The sequence below is a fragment of the Limulus polyphemus genome, unplaced genomic scaffold (assembly GCF_000517525.1).
Source record: "Limulus polyphemus unplaced genomic scaffold, Limulus_polyphemus-2.1.2 Scaffold113, whole genome shotgun sequence".
Taxonomy (NCBI): Eukaryota; Metazoa; Arthropoda; class Merostomata; order Xiphosura; family Limulidae; genus Limulus; species Limulus polyphemus.
Window position 1 is genome coordinate 934,485 of NW_013665723.1, and position 14,931 is coordinate 949,415.

The 14,931-nt window shown below is 32.9% G+C and overlaps 1 protein-coding gene across 1 annotated transcript in view; it reads left to right on the top strand.

The window, feature by feature from the left end:
• Nucleotides 1-11,936, top strand: part of LOC106471517 (cadherin-related tumor suppressor-like) — a 140,258-nt gene extending 128,322 nt beyond the window's left edge. The window contains 6 exon segments of the mRNA XM_022401017.1: nt 1,048-1,382; nt 1,877-1,980; nt 3,167-3,474; nt 6,049-6,287; nt 8,450-8,717; nt 9,219-11,936. Coding sequence (XP_022256725.1) covers nt 1,048-1,382; nt 1,877-1,980; nt 3,167-3,474; nt 6,049-6,287; nt 8,450-8,717; nt 9,219-10,894 — 2,930 coding nt within the window. The 3' untranslated portion in view covers nt 10,895-11,936.
• Nucleotides 11,937-14,931: the final 2,995 nt, after the last annotated feature.

A 14,931-nucleotide genomic window follows, 5' to 3' on the forward strand; every position in this document is an offset into this window, starting at 1 on the left:
AGCGTTTACGTACACACATATTGTTGATTCTTACACTCGAGAATCTTCTACAACCTTAGAGATTGGGCGGGAGTTTCACAATACATATTTAACAGTATACGTTATGTACATTTCTAAATATTAATCTAACTTAAACAAATATCGATATTAAAATAAATATAGAATAATAAATCCGTCACAATGCTAACTTACTGTTCATTTAAACGTTCATTGTGCATGTTTATGAAGTTTGTAAACTCAGAACTTTGAAAGAATACTAAATAAAGCTTTTCGGGCTCCAAATGTATTAGGGCTAAGTAATAACCTTGGAATTATAAACAGTATTAGAATTAGGTTGCAAATAAATTTAAGCACTGTTTCTACACCAAGAAGAATGAAAGGCAAATAAATAACGATTTTAACAAGCACCCATGGCGATATCGCCTAGTGCGCAAAAGACCGATCATGGTACCTTTGAGCCTCTCACTACACACTGTCTTCAGATATTTTCTTGGAGTATAGCGATTAACGCGAAGGCTCGCCCTTCACAATGTTTTTTTTCTTTTCCTTTTTCAAAAAGCAAAATTTAGCATCAAGTAGCACAGAATGTGAAACCTTTTTTTACTTTTCCGCTGTATTTGATCTCCTTGTCTTTCAATACATTAGTTACGTAATAGTAATGGATTTTTAATTTATTATAACATACAACTATTGAATTAGATTTTGTTCAGAAGCATGGCTATCACCCTTTCAATTTGAATAACAGTTTTTCTTTCCTTAAATGAAGCCCCTTCTCACCCAGTGGTTCAACGTAAGTCTGCGGACTTATAACACTAAAAATATGTTTTAAATACCCATGGTGAGCACAACACAGATAGCCCATTGTATGACTTTGTGCTTAACTATAAACAAACCTAAAATAAAATAAAAAACACGATTTGATATAACGTTTATGGATGTTCTTTCATCAAAAATATTTTGAAGCTTCATCTAGAAATTCACATAGTATTACACTCAATAAAATTGTGTTTAAATATTTTTTAGAAATTGATGGGTTTTTTATTACAGGATACCGATGTATTTGTGACACGAACTTCTTTGGCAGACATTGTGAAAAATCAACATTTGGATTTCACCAGTATTCTTACATGAGCTTTCCTTCCTTAAAGCCCTCTACTAACGATATCTCACTTGTCTTATCCACAAACATGAAGAACTCCCTTCTCGTATATAACTTTGGCAGGCAGAATGGCGGACGATCCGACTTTTTTGCTATCGAAATCGTTGAAGGGAAAACACGCTTTTCTTTTGGTGCATCTCGCTCAGCTATAGCGTCAATCATGGCACGCCAAGACGTCGCAGATGGGAAGTGGCACAAGATAACTGTTATTCGGAATGGCAGGGTAAGTCTAATTGTTACACGGATTACCTTCTTATGTTGCTATCGACGGTTAAAAAACAACTTCTGTTTGTATTTTCTATCTGCGTCATTTTTTTTTATAAAATTATATTAACTTGCTAAAACATTAAACCTGAAATTATGTGTACCGCCGATTTAAGATAAAAATGTGAAACTTTTTTCACACTTAAAAACTAAGTTAAAAACAAACCACCTATAACATTTTTGTATATATTTTCATAAAAATAGTGCTTTCTCTAAAAGTATTAACTATGATTCTTTTACTATTTTTACTTTCAAACTAATGCTGTCTTTTCGTAAATGTTATAAAGAATCATATATCTTTTTGTAGGAAAAAAATATGTTATTTGGTTATCAGTACTTTACTTTTGAAGTGTTTGAAAAAGTCTGTATCTCTTAGAAAAGTGTAAAACGCGTCTAAATTATGACGCTGAAACTGGTAATTCCTTTACTGATTTTTCATTAATTTTTTTATAGGTGGCGTCTTTATCAGTGGTAGCTTGTAGGGAGAGTGGTGAGCTATGTGACGAATGTTCTCATGGAAACACGAACTGTTCTTTGTCTGTAACCGGGCATGCAGGGTAAGCTGACATTCGAGTACACTTATTAATATTATTTCTTTATATAAAAATATTTTCATGATTTTTATAATATGACACGCTCCAAACAATTCTCCTTACGATTACTATGAAAAATACATAGTACACATAGAATTTTGTTTTTATAACTGATGGACAGGATGAAAATATTTCCGCCAAAAAAAAAAAGAAAATAGTATGCAAATAGTTTCGTGAATCGTAAGATTCGTTAATCAAAAATAAAAGCACAAAACCATAAAAAACACTTGCATATGAGTAAGACACATTTGTTTTTATCAATCGATAAAGCTAAAATGATTTAAAATGTAAATACAAGTTGTAGAAAACATTTAACCTGTCAACTAATGCTAAGCCTACATTAACCTAAAAGCTCATAATTTGAAGATAACGATTCACATTTTCAACTTTATCGACGAAACATATGATACATATTCAGACTTGGTTTAAGTAGTTTTAATATATAAAGAACAGACAAATACAGCATAAAAAACAAAGTTCTCTGTCCAACTACATATTTGAGCATGCGGAATGCCAGTAGACAACCACCACTGAGATAATGCGATGCAGTTCAAATGAGGAAACACTTTAGATCTAGGGGTCTTTGTATATTAAACTGTTTCAACCAAGCCTGATGAGCTTTTGTTTTCTGAAAAGTGCAAAGTAGAATGTTGGCTTAGATTTTGCTTATACTCACGACTTTGAAAACTTTTACAACAATAGACATTTTGAAAGTATCAGACTTTCAGTTCGATTTAGCATGTGGACTTGTTCATTATGAGGTTGAAATAAGTAAAAAAAATTAAACTCTGCACTAAAAGCGAATGTTTAATTTTGTCATGAAAGAAAGGGAACCATAAATAATAACCACAATGCCAAACTATACTTGTTCACACAAAAGACAAGTATGAACAGTCGCTTAATACCCTGCTCAGTGATTTCGTACAAAACAACATGCCCATAAACATAACTTGTTATGTAGAAAAATTTAGGCAGTTGTCTTTTCCAAATGAAATATTTCTACATGACCAACCTGACTAAGGTTGCTGTCTCAAGTTGCATTTCATGTCGTGCAAAATCTTATTTTATCTAGTAATTAATTATAAAAGATCGATGTAAATATGTGGTTCAGTCTTTGACGTTTCATTTCAAAATGTGACTTCTATTTTAGAACCTTAAACTTTAATGGAAATACTATGTATCTGGGAGGCATTCCTGCAGTGGAACCTTTGCTTGAGAGGCCAGGTCAGGTGTCCAGCGACGATTTTATTGGCTGTATTCACAGTGTTTACGTAAATGGGCGTCAACTGGATTTGACATCACCACTTAAATCGAACCATATCACTCGTACATGCCCAAGATTAAAAGATGGTTGTACCACAAAACATGGATGTGGAAATACAGGAATTTGTCAAGATTTGTGGTTCTCTACGAGGTGTCTCTGTCCCAACCAAATTATTGCAGCAAACTGTAATGAGGGTAAGAAGTTCAAAAACAACTTTTGTAACTGTTTTCGAATACATTCTCTGAATGTTTCCTTCTAGTGAGAATAGCTAAAGCTCCTCAAAATTGTTTGAACAAATCAATTTTCTTAATGAATAGCCAATAAGAAGCGTTAATATTTAGAATGTAATGCATACAGCTACGGTATTTTAAAATTTCTTAAGTTTTGTTAGAATAAAATAAAGTTCAGAATGTGTAACACCCATTTAGAAAGATACGTTTTATCCTTGTCATTTGTACAAGATCAGAGGTCGATTTTGTTTCAAAATTATTTACATTTTAATTTCTGTCATCTTTTGACAGTGAATTTCTCTTTATACAACATATCAAGAGTGGTCAAAATTGAACACAAGAAATTAGTGTGTTAAGTGATAATCTATTATAAAACCTTGTAAGAAGCCCACTAATGACTTTCAATTTTTTTTTCTTTTGACAGTATTGTTATGATTTTGCGTGACATTTTGTGGTCTGAAAAGGTGTTCATCTTTCTTTCTTATATACTATGCAAATATAAATCATTTCCTAGCTCATCTTAACGCTTACAACGTACGCAATCTTAGTTGAAACGTGATTAATGCATCATTTTGCTTTGTTAAATTTTGCGCAAAGCAACTCGAGGGCTATCTGTGTTAACCGTCCCTAATTTAACAGTAATAGACTAGATGGAAGGCAGCTAGCGAAACAACCCATCGCCGACTTTTGGGCTACTTTAACCAACGAAAAGTGCGATTGACCGCAAATTATAACGCTCTCACGTCTGAAAGGGCAAGCACGCTCGGTTATAGGATTTGAACACAAGATCCGCAAATTGCGAGTTGCGTACCATAACCACCAGGCCTTCTTATGGTCTACATAATATTTAGATGTATTCCTATTATTCCCAAACTTTAAATGGCAGAAGCCTTTTTATTTTATTTTATTCATTTATTTTTATGAGAACTTCGTAAGAACCTGCAGGAAGTATGGCATCCCTGCTCCTCTATATATTTACATGCACCTATACATATTATTTTTACTGTTTACGTACATGGTATAAAAATGTTTTTGGTTAACACAATATATTATTTATATTATAGATTAAAACATTTATATTTTTAAAAGTTATTATATAATACAATATGAGACAATTTGTTCCTTATTTTTAAAATTGTGTTTAAATTTCCTTTAATAAATTTATTTTACTTTATTATAAACATTATAGTTTATATATAAAGACACATAACGTATATCATGCGGAGTTAAACATAATAATATATAGGAGTTTTATAATAAGAGTTGTATTTTACGAAACCAATCCTAAAGATGTAGGATAACTCCCAAAATATTTTTATAATAATTACTCATTGAGAGCCTCCTTATACTTGACAAGAAAACGACATGATTTTTTTGTTTTAAAAATATTTGATATTATTATAAAATTACATAAGTAATTTACTGAAAATAAATCAAAATTAATGTAACTCTATGGTATTGACATATATTATCTCAATATTACTCTTTACATGCGTAAGTTTGATTTATGCTCCAATCAAAGAGAACTCGCAGTTGGAGGATTGAAACAAAGCTTAATTGTTTTCCGCGTATAGCAGTAAGTCTTAGGGTTTATAACTGCAAAAATCGGGTTTCGAAAGCCGTTTGACCAGTTTTGCGCTTAACAACAAACAAACAAAAACTTCCGCGTATATTGTCGGCTGAGCGAGGCCTAGTGGTTAGTGTTTGGGACTATGAATTCGAAGCTCCTTCATCTGCGTCCAGATATCGCCAGAATGAAATCGCGCTCCGCACTTTGAGGCCATTGGTGCATTATAAGTGACGATGAAATCCCACTATTCAATTAAAGTAGTCCAGGAGTTGACAGTAGATGGTGTTGATTAGCTGCCTTCCCTCTGGTCTGTCACGTTAACATTAGAAATAGCTAGCACAGATAAACCTTGAGTAGCTTTGAGCGAAATTCAACAAACATATTACGTGTATAAATATTTTCCACAAAAGGTGTTTCACTTGACTATAGCACCACAATTAAGGAATTAATGAAAAAAACACAAGCTTTTGCTAATTCTCGTGCATATTGTTCTGAACTTGAATGAATACCTAGGATGTAACTATATAGCATCTTCCGTGCATTTCAACATTGGAAGTCATGCAATGTCATTTCTCTGCTTTGAGAATATTTATGATTTGAATGGCGCGTCTGTTTCGAACCACTTTATCTTTGTATATCCCCATCTTGCTTTATGTGTGTTTGTCTCTTACTATCTTACCTTATGTTTGTGAAACTGTACCTTGATCAAAGTTTTATAGAGTATCTTAAGCTTTTACAAAAAGCTTCATATCTAATGTAATTACAATTTCCATATTTTAATTATTTACAGTCGCATTTTCAGGCTAAATAATTTCTATTTTTTTTAACAATTTTTGATTTATAGAATTTGAAAAATAGCTTTCAGAAACTTACGAACAAAACTAATTCATTTTTTACTGATTCAAAAATTGTATTTTATCAGAGTTGGAAGTTTTCACGATATTTAACGTAGTAATTCTACTTCACAGCTTTAGAGCCTTTATCTTTTGATGATGATTCTGCATACTTGGAATTGATACCCCTAGAAAAATTACGTAGAACATCTCTTCTAACTGGACCCTATTACCACGTGCAACGGTGGAAGCACTCTGTGTCTGGCCTTAACCCTTCTGGAACAAAAACTGTTGCATTTTCATTCCGAACTAAGTCAAAAAATGGCCTGTTGTTGCATGCTACGACAAAAAACGAAGGGTTTACTATTTTACAGGTATGGAATTTCTAGAAAATTAAAAACTTTATATGTTTTGCATAGTAAAAAATTATTTTTGTATATTAGTATATTCAGATTTATGTGCATGTGTGTAATTAATTAAGAGCTACAAAGAATGTATATTGCATTACCGAGTGAACATTTTAACCAAAATTAACAACTAAAGAAGGCAGTAGGTAAACTCTTCTTTTCCATGAAATTTCTGTCACTTGAGAAATTTTGAAGGTTAGATATATTTTTAGCCGCGGCATAGCGGCTCATAGAATGGCTCCGAGTTTTGTGTTTTGTAATTTCAAGTACAAACTAGTAGCTCATAGCTTCGTCATCTCTTGACTGATTTGAGATATAATTACAGTTTTCGACTCAGGAGGTCAAACCCTTTCGATTGATATATTTGACCACGCCCAAGGTCTCATAGATTAATTTATTCTAATCCTGCCAAAAACAATTTCAATTTGAGGCTAGGCTTGTAGAGATCCTGATGAGTAATAAAATCGAATCTGGTATCCGCCCCCCCCCCCCCCCACGCTTCGTATTGTTGCGTATCTGCTTGTTTGATCATTTCCGGTAAAAATTCTTTCCGAGTGACTTCAGCGATACAAGTCCCTTCTTGATTAAAACTAGTTTATTCTTTCTCGATACAAACTTTGTAATACACTTAACTTCCACGGTCACTTTAAACTTAATAACCTTTATAACACACGCTAAAAACACAGTGATTCACACACTCTACTTACGGTGCCTATTGTTCGCTTGACTCAATTATCTATCTATCTCTTCAATCTATCTATATCTCTTCTATCGCTGGCTTTATTTGCCGGGCTTATATACTAAAAAAGAGGGCGTCTGGAACAAACTAGAGTTGCCAAGAATATTCATGATCCTTCGAGAAACTCCAGCGCGCATGCTCCCAGCGTTGTGTGACTTCCGCTGTCGTAACAGTATTGCTGGCGCACAAAAATATAGCAATAGAAAGGGAAACAAAGGTCTCATAGTAATATACTCTAATCCTGCCTAAAAGAATTTCAAATGCCGCGACTATTAAGGATTCCCTCCTTTTTTTCTTATGTCATGACGTTTTTTTACAGAGTAGATAATTTTTAACTGAAGATCTGTAATACAGACACAATTTAATAGTAACGAGTTTGATTGTCCCTGTTCATCAACAATTTCAGTTTCTTTCTGCGGTTGTAAATATACTACTGCTTTTACATATAACGCACTCATTCATAATAAATTATATTTATAACAAAAAGACACTGCATAGTGAACGTAAGCTTATATATATTAGAAGTGTATAAATTATTACCGTGTACTATACAAGTTAAGACTAATCCTTAGTTTTACCAATATATTTCAGTTTTTACTGCGTTATCAGTCATTTTCAGTCAGTTGTGTGTGTGTCAGAAAAGATAATGTATATTTACAGTTTTATCGCCAGTGGTAAAAATAAACATTTTTAAAATAAATCTAAATCTCGGTTTCTAAGAAAGATAACTTCGTTCAAAGCAGCAGCATATTTCATTATAACTGTTTATTAAAGCTTTCTTGAACAGAGTTACGTAAGTTATATCTTAAACTCGAATAATAAACACACCTGGTAACCGAGTCTAATATTTAACTGTCGATATATGCAATATTTTTCTTGTTATAAGAAGACTGCAGATACCATTTTTTTAACACACGTATAGTGAACCCGAACTTTTATTTTTGAGTATTAAATGAATGTTTGAAAATAGATACTAGAAAGAATTTGTGTAAACACGAATGTTCTATTAATCTTTTTTGAACCTACTGTCCTCAAAAATCAGGACTGATTAAATTCAATTAAAATAGCTTTGTGAAACCAAAACAGATGTTTAAGTTTTTATACTTCCAGAATGTATGACCAGTTAAAAACAAGTAGTGACTCACCAAAAGCATCTTTAAGTGAATGATAATTTATTTTACCCTTGCTGGCCGCCAGAGGGCTATCTTTGTTCCAATATTATGTAAATTCATTTTGCTTAAAGTTTACTAAACAACTAAATAATCGTAGCATTTGTTAGAAGTATTAACAATAATTTAACAGTGAATTCTTATGAAGGAAGGTATTCCTTTAAAAACTGTCTGGGTTATAAGGTTCTTTATTATAGGCAATGTTTTTGGTCAATCTATAGCTCAGAAATGGTCATCTGGAATATAAATCTCAGCAGAAGATTGGAGATCCTGTTAACCTGGTTCTAGATGGAATTGATGCTGCAGATGGTATGTGGCATGAAGTGATACTGACACTCAGCAACAATAACTTCAATGTATCCATAGATCAAGAGTGGAATGGATTAGAGACTGAACAAAAGGTCCACGACCTCCTGGATCCTTACCTGACTGTGTTGACGATGGGATTACACCCAGACGAGGAAGCAAAAGACGACAATTTAGTAGCAGGTAATGAAAAGTTTAGACTTAATTGTGAATTTGCTTAAAATGCTCACTAACTTGCCGAAAAATCTATTTGTTGACACGAAATTATATTACATTGTTATAACTGATGAGGACTTTTAAAAAGAACCAGTACCTTACCATTACACAAATACATGTATATTCAATATTGATAAGCACATTTTATATGTAAATATACATCTAAAGTTCTTGAGCAAATTTTCATCCATAATTAAAACTTGTCTTCACATTTTTATTAATCTCTGGTGTTTTATTAAAACGTTAGAGCGCAGTTATTATTATAAGGTTTAAAAATTTAGGCCACAAAATTACATAAATAATTTGTCTTGAAAATCCCTTTTAAAACTATATTCATTTAGATACTTTATTCAGATACTTTCTTGGATGATATTCAGTATAAAATTAAATACTTTAATAGTTGTTCATGTTAATCCATTATAGCACTTTCTTGGAATATTTACTTATCTATTTTATGTTATTATACAGGTTTTCAAGGATGTCTCTCTTCAATAATAGTCAACGGAGAAGTTCAAAATTTGAATGTAACGAATAGTTACTTTAAAGTGGTACCTCGTGGAATTATCTATAGAGGATGTACTGATGAAGCTCTTGGATTCGATGTTGCCCCTACCGACCCACTTAGCATAGGAGTTATATTGGTGATTGTGTTTTTTGTCATTCTTATAGTAGTTATCTTAGTCAGTTTTCTAGTCTTTCGAAGAAGAAAGCTTTGCCGAGATAAAAACCATAGTCATATCAAACAAAATGGGAATGCCTTCTTGACATCAACTAACGGTGACAGCCAGCGTTCTAATCAGGATCCAAGTTACGTCGAAAATATGGGAACTGAAGATGTAATAAGAAACCACATATCACAAGAATTAGTGCCAAAAAAGATGAAAGATCGAGAAGTCTTGACAGAACGCCCTCAACGCCCAGATATCATAGAAAGAGAAGTCATTAAAAGATCACCTGCAATGTCACCTCAATGTTCAGAGAATAATTCACATCAGGACAACCCTAAACCTTCTAATGGATTTGGAATGGGTAATATTCCTGATTCAGAACCTCCCGAACATTACGATCTTGAAAATGCAAGCAGTATTGCGCCATCAGACATCGATATAGTCTATCATTATAAAGGGTTTCGAGATGGTAATGTAAGAAAGTACAAAACTAATTCTCATATACCAAACTACCACAAACATAATCACAGACATAGTCCTCATCAGTTCCAACCTAGTCCAATTAGGGAGAGTCCTCGCAATGTTATACCACAGAATCCATCTTCTATCCCTCCAAGAGAAAGTCCATCAGCATTAAAAATGCAAAATACTCCATTAGCGCGGTTAAGCCCTTCTAGTGAATTATCTCAACAAACCCCTCGTATTCTGACTTTACAAGATATCAGTGGGAAACCCCTACAGACAGCGTTACTAGCAACATCCCAAGGGGTGAGTCCCGAAGGCTATAAGGATCCAATAATGAACTCTGAAAGAAGCCTCAACAGCCCTGTCAGCAATCTCAGCCACAATACAGGAAGCCTTCATTCCCGTCCACAGTCAGGAAGGAAGAGAAACATCAGAGAAGGTGGAATTTCTTTAGGTTTAACAGCTGAAGAAATAGAACGATTAAACGCACGCCCACGAAATTCGAGTCTTGTTAGCACATTGGATGCAGTTTCTTTATCTAGCGATGATAATCCAGAGAAAACCAAACTTGCAGAACTTTTAGAGACAAATACCGAACTTCTGGAACCTCCTGATTCATCTACAGATGAGAGTGGAAACGATTCCTTCACATGCTCCGAGTTTGAATATGATAATAATTACGAGAAGGTACACAGGGATTTTGGGCGAGGTAATATGATATTTTCGAAATTAGCTGAGGAAGACAATGAAAATGATGAAGATTCAGCTAAAACATACGATGGGTTTGACTCAATTAGAGGATCCCTTAGCACTCTTGTGGCTTCTGATGACGATATCTCTAACGTGTCCTCATACAAACCAGCAAATGGGTCTGTATTAGGCTGGGATTATCTTCTGAATTGGGGTCCAAACTTTCAGAGTTTAGTAGGAGTGTTTAAAGACATTGCACAGTTGCCTGATACAGCACATTCGGCTACCGGGCATTCAAAGCCAAACGAAGAATATGTGTGACATAATATTTAACTTATATATGTATTTTTTAAGTATGTTCACACAAGCATGTGAATTGACATTGTAAAATGCCCTAGAGGTATTTTCTTTATAGGAGAATGGTTTATGACGAGAAGGATGTTCACGAGTGGAATTATTACTCTTGGTTTGTATATACCAACCTACTTTAAACGGCTATGGCCAAAAGACGATACTCACTGTGCTGGTATTGTGAATGATTATTGTGTTATTTGTATACTTACTGTTAAATGTTTTATGAAACAAGGATCACGTACCTCAACAGTCAAACCTAGTCAAACAAGTATACTTGCAAAAATGAACATTTTTTGTTGTTATAGTTGTTTTAGGCTTCGGTTCCCCATTGTAACTGTAGCTCTTTCTCATGATCAGTTGAATTTTTTAATGTTTAGGTATACTGAAGTAGCAATTTCTTGATGTAGAATTAACATATTACTGATGTAGAAATATTGAGAAGAATCCAGTGTCAAAATATTTTGCTTCTTTGTATTTTTCTCTTCATCGTACAAAATATAACATTTACAACGTTACTTGTATTTGTTTAATACCTGTATAATAGAAATAATATTTTATGCTCTACCGACTTAACTACAAGATATTCTGGTAAAAATAATATTTGGCATATCTATACTTTAGAATTTATATTATTAATATTGCCTATCTGGATACGTTAAACATCAAACTATTCAACAAATAAACAGTCGGTAATACTATTGTATTAATTTTTAAAGATTGATCTTGGTCTTCAGTCAAAGATTGCTTGAATTGTAGATTTTAAAAGTGAGAGTAGCGGTTTAAAATAAATTAATTGTAATATTGTAGTTAAACTTTTTCTATTGACAGGTATGAAACGTATGTAAAAGATTTTGTTAAAAAAAACTGGATACAGCAAGTTTTATGAAAATCATATTCCAATATGCTGTAATGAGAGCTGTTAATCCAGTGGTTTCAACTACAGTTCGAAAAATTGTTACAGACGTTCCTTTTTGTATCATTTTTCTCTGGTTGTCACATAGTGCCAATAAATGTGCAGTTTTTTAATGCTCATCTCAATCTTCAATAAAACACACACGAAATTATTTGCTAGTTTAATCTTCTTGTTACTGATTTAAGAACCTAACAAGATTATTAAAAAAATTTATTTAAAAAGACTGAATTGGGATCGTCAAAAATACAGAAACAAGATAGGTAGCTTAAAGTGAAAAAAGTAAACAAACAAGCTTAAGGTTTGAGACATAGTGTTGACATTATTTCCTCAAGCTGGTGGAGGAACCACGATTAACTCTATATCGATGAAACGTAGAATGTTTGTAATTACCGTAAGACCAACGAAATAAGTGTCGCATCTAGTGAGGATATCATTGCAAGTAATACAGGGTTGAGTAGTTACACCAAAACAACAATGAATAAAGAAATATGCGAGCCACGTGACAAATACAGGCAATACAAAATCGAATGGAACGTCATATATCAGAACAACATTTTGGCATTGTTGATTTTTCGTAGGCACCATGAAGCCACTGAAAATGATCGCTTTTGGGAAGGGCATGTAATAGCCGTTTCCGACACAAAACATTCATGCACTCAGATTATAAAGATGTGTTCATATCGGGATTTAGAATTTCCAAAACGAGAATATCCGTTGTACTTAATGACTTTCGAAAAGAAAGGAATATGGATAAACTTGGGGAACCAGAATCATTCAGAAAAAGACACGTAGTAGGTCGTGTCTTAGACTTAGTAATCAACGTGCGGCATTTTCTAACAAATTGGATTCCAAGAACAAAAAAGTAGGGGACAAAAGCCTTCCAACCAGACAACAGTATGTAGTATCATGCAGGGTTATTTTCATGATGCAAGGTCATCAGATAGAACAGGACCAGACGTTGTGACATGAGATTTAATCACGTGATGAGGCTCCACATTCGTTTTAATATTACGCATTTTATCCTATGTATTACATTTTAAATGATTTTCAAGCATTGATCACACTTAGTGATATTATGATATATACAGTTTGCTGTCCCCTTCTATTATACTGATGCTATTTTATTGTGAATTAGATTATTTTGAAATACAAAGAAAAACAACAACAAAAAAGTCCTTAAATGCAGTACAAACTTAGAAAATATAGTTATCATTAGATTCTAAAATGGTTTTACCAAAAATTTAAATAAATGTTCGAGGTATACTAAAGCTTTGATATGAAAGTTGACGCTTCAATTAAAATATATATAAAAAGATTTCAGTATAATATTTACACATAATTATTGTGTGTTTACAATTATATAATAAAATTACATTTAAAACGTCTCACTAAACGTGATGTTGTTTTTCTTGTCAAAGGATGCAGGAATAACAAACAGGATCAAGACTGTGCGTTCAAAGCTTGTTAATTCGGTTTCGTATAACATGTATAAACAGTTAAAATAGTGAAATGTCCATTTTATTTTACACACACACACTCTCACAAAAATCTTTCTTTTTGTTTGGAATACATATTTCAAATTTCTCCTAATTGCTAAACGTATTTTTCTTCTTACAACAGGCAAGTGTTAATAATGCCAATGAAACTCATAACCAGACAAATTATTTTTTAGTGAATCTGTACCTTAAAATAACCACATAATATTATTTGCCCAAAGTAAACCAGTAAAAGTTCACAATCAAAATATCATAAATATGAAATATTGTAGAAAAAAATTATCTCGGTTGGTACAATTGTGCACAATATTTTAAAGTTAGCAAGTAATAGTGATTAAAGATGTATGTTATGTTTCAATATATGCTAAGGAAGTCATTCATTAATATATTTTAAACTAGCTGAAGTATCCGTCCCCTGGACAGAAATTATGTAAATTCATGATTAATGAAAGGTTATCTTAGGACATGAAAAGTTACTTCTCTTATATGTAATCGTAAAAAACGAAAAAACGCCAATAAAAAACTGCAAAACGCGAAATGCAAAACTGAAAATTTTTTTATGTATCTTCCCACGGACCCATTGTGAACCTCCATATCAAATTTGGTGAACATCCATCAACAGGGGGCGAAGTAGTGGTAAAAAACGCAAAGTGCAAAACTGAAAATTTGTATGTATGCCCGCGTGGACCTAATGAACCTCCATACCAATTTTGGTGAAGATCCATCCACACTCTGCCAAGTAGTACAATTATATTTATATAGATTTTAATAACTAACAACTACATGTATTTTCATTTTGATTCTCTACTATCACCACAAACGCACAAACTTCATAACATTTATACCAACGTACAAGTTTCTATTAAGATCTTCTCCAAGGCTTCGAAAACATTGAAGCAGTACATTTTATTGTGCAAGTTTACATTCAGCAAAGACAGCGTGCTACAATTTAGTTTTAATTCTATTGGTTATAATACCTTTATATTAGAGTTTTGAAACATAAGTTCATTCGTTTCTTATTAAAAGCTGTTAAGCTGGAACTGTTAGTATTTAGTTGAAATAAAGTTCTAATTTATATATGGCAGATGCTGGTATTGCAATCCAAGAACAAATACTGTTATCCAATGGCGTGCCTACTTTTGTTACTGCAACCAGGAAAGTTCCCATCCGTGTTTATTTAAGTACGTAAATATGGGATAGCAAATAGTTCTGCTGCAGTTCAACCCGTGATATTTGATAGGATCGTTCGAATAACTGTTTGTTTGTTTGTTTGTCGAGTGTACGACCAAATGAGGTGATTTTTCCCTGGCAATGTGTTCCTTGGCAAGCTGTATAAGTACTGTTGAACCGTGTACTATAGTTCGTCTTCTTTATCTTACTATGTCAACACTCATGGAAACTGAATGCAAAATCTGTTCTACTTTTCCGTTGTTATTATGGAAGGATCTACAATAGAATTTTAAACAGTTATAATATTGTTCTTGAATATTAAATTAACATTTTTTTTTCACTTCCTGTTTCGTGAAACATGTACTTTATAGTGTATATTAGTAATAACCAGGCGATTTATTTGTTTATTTTAGCGTTAAACTACA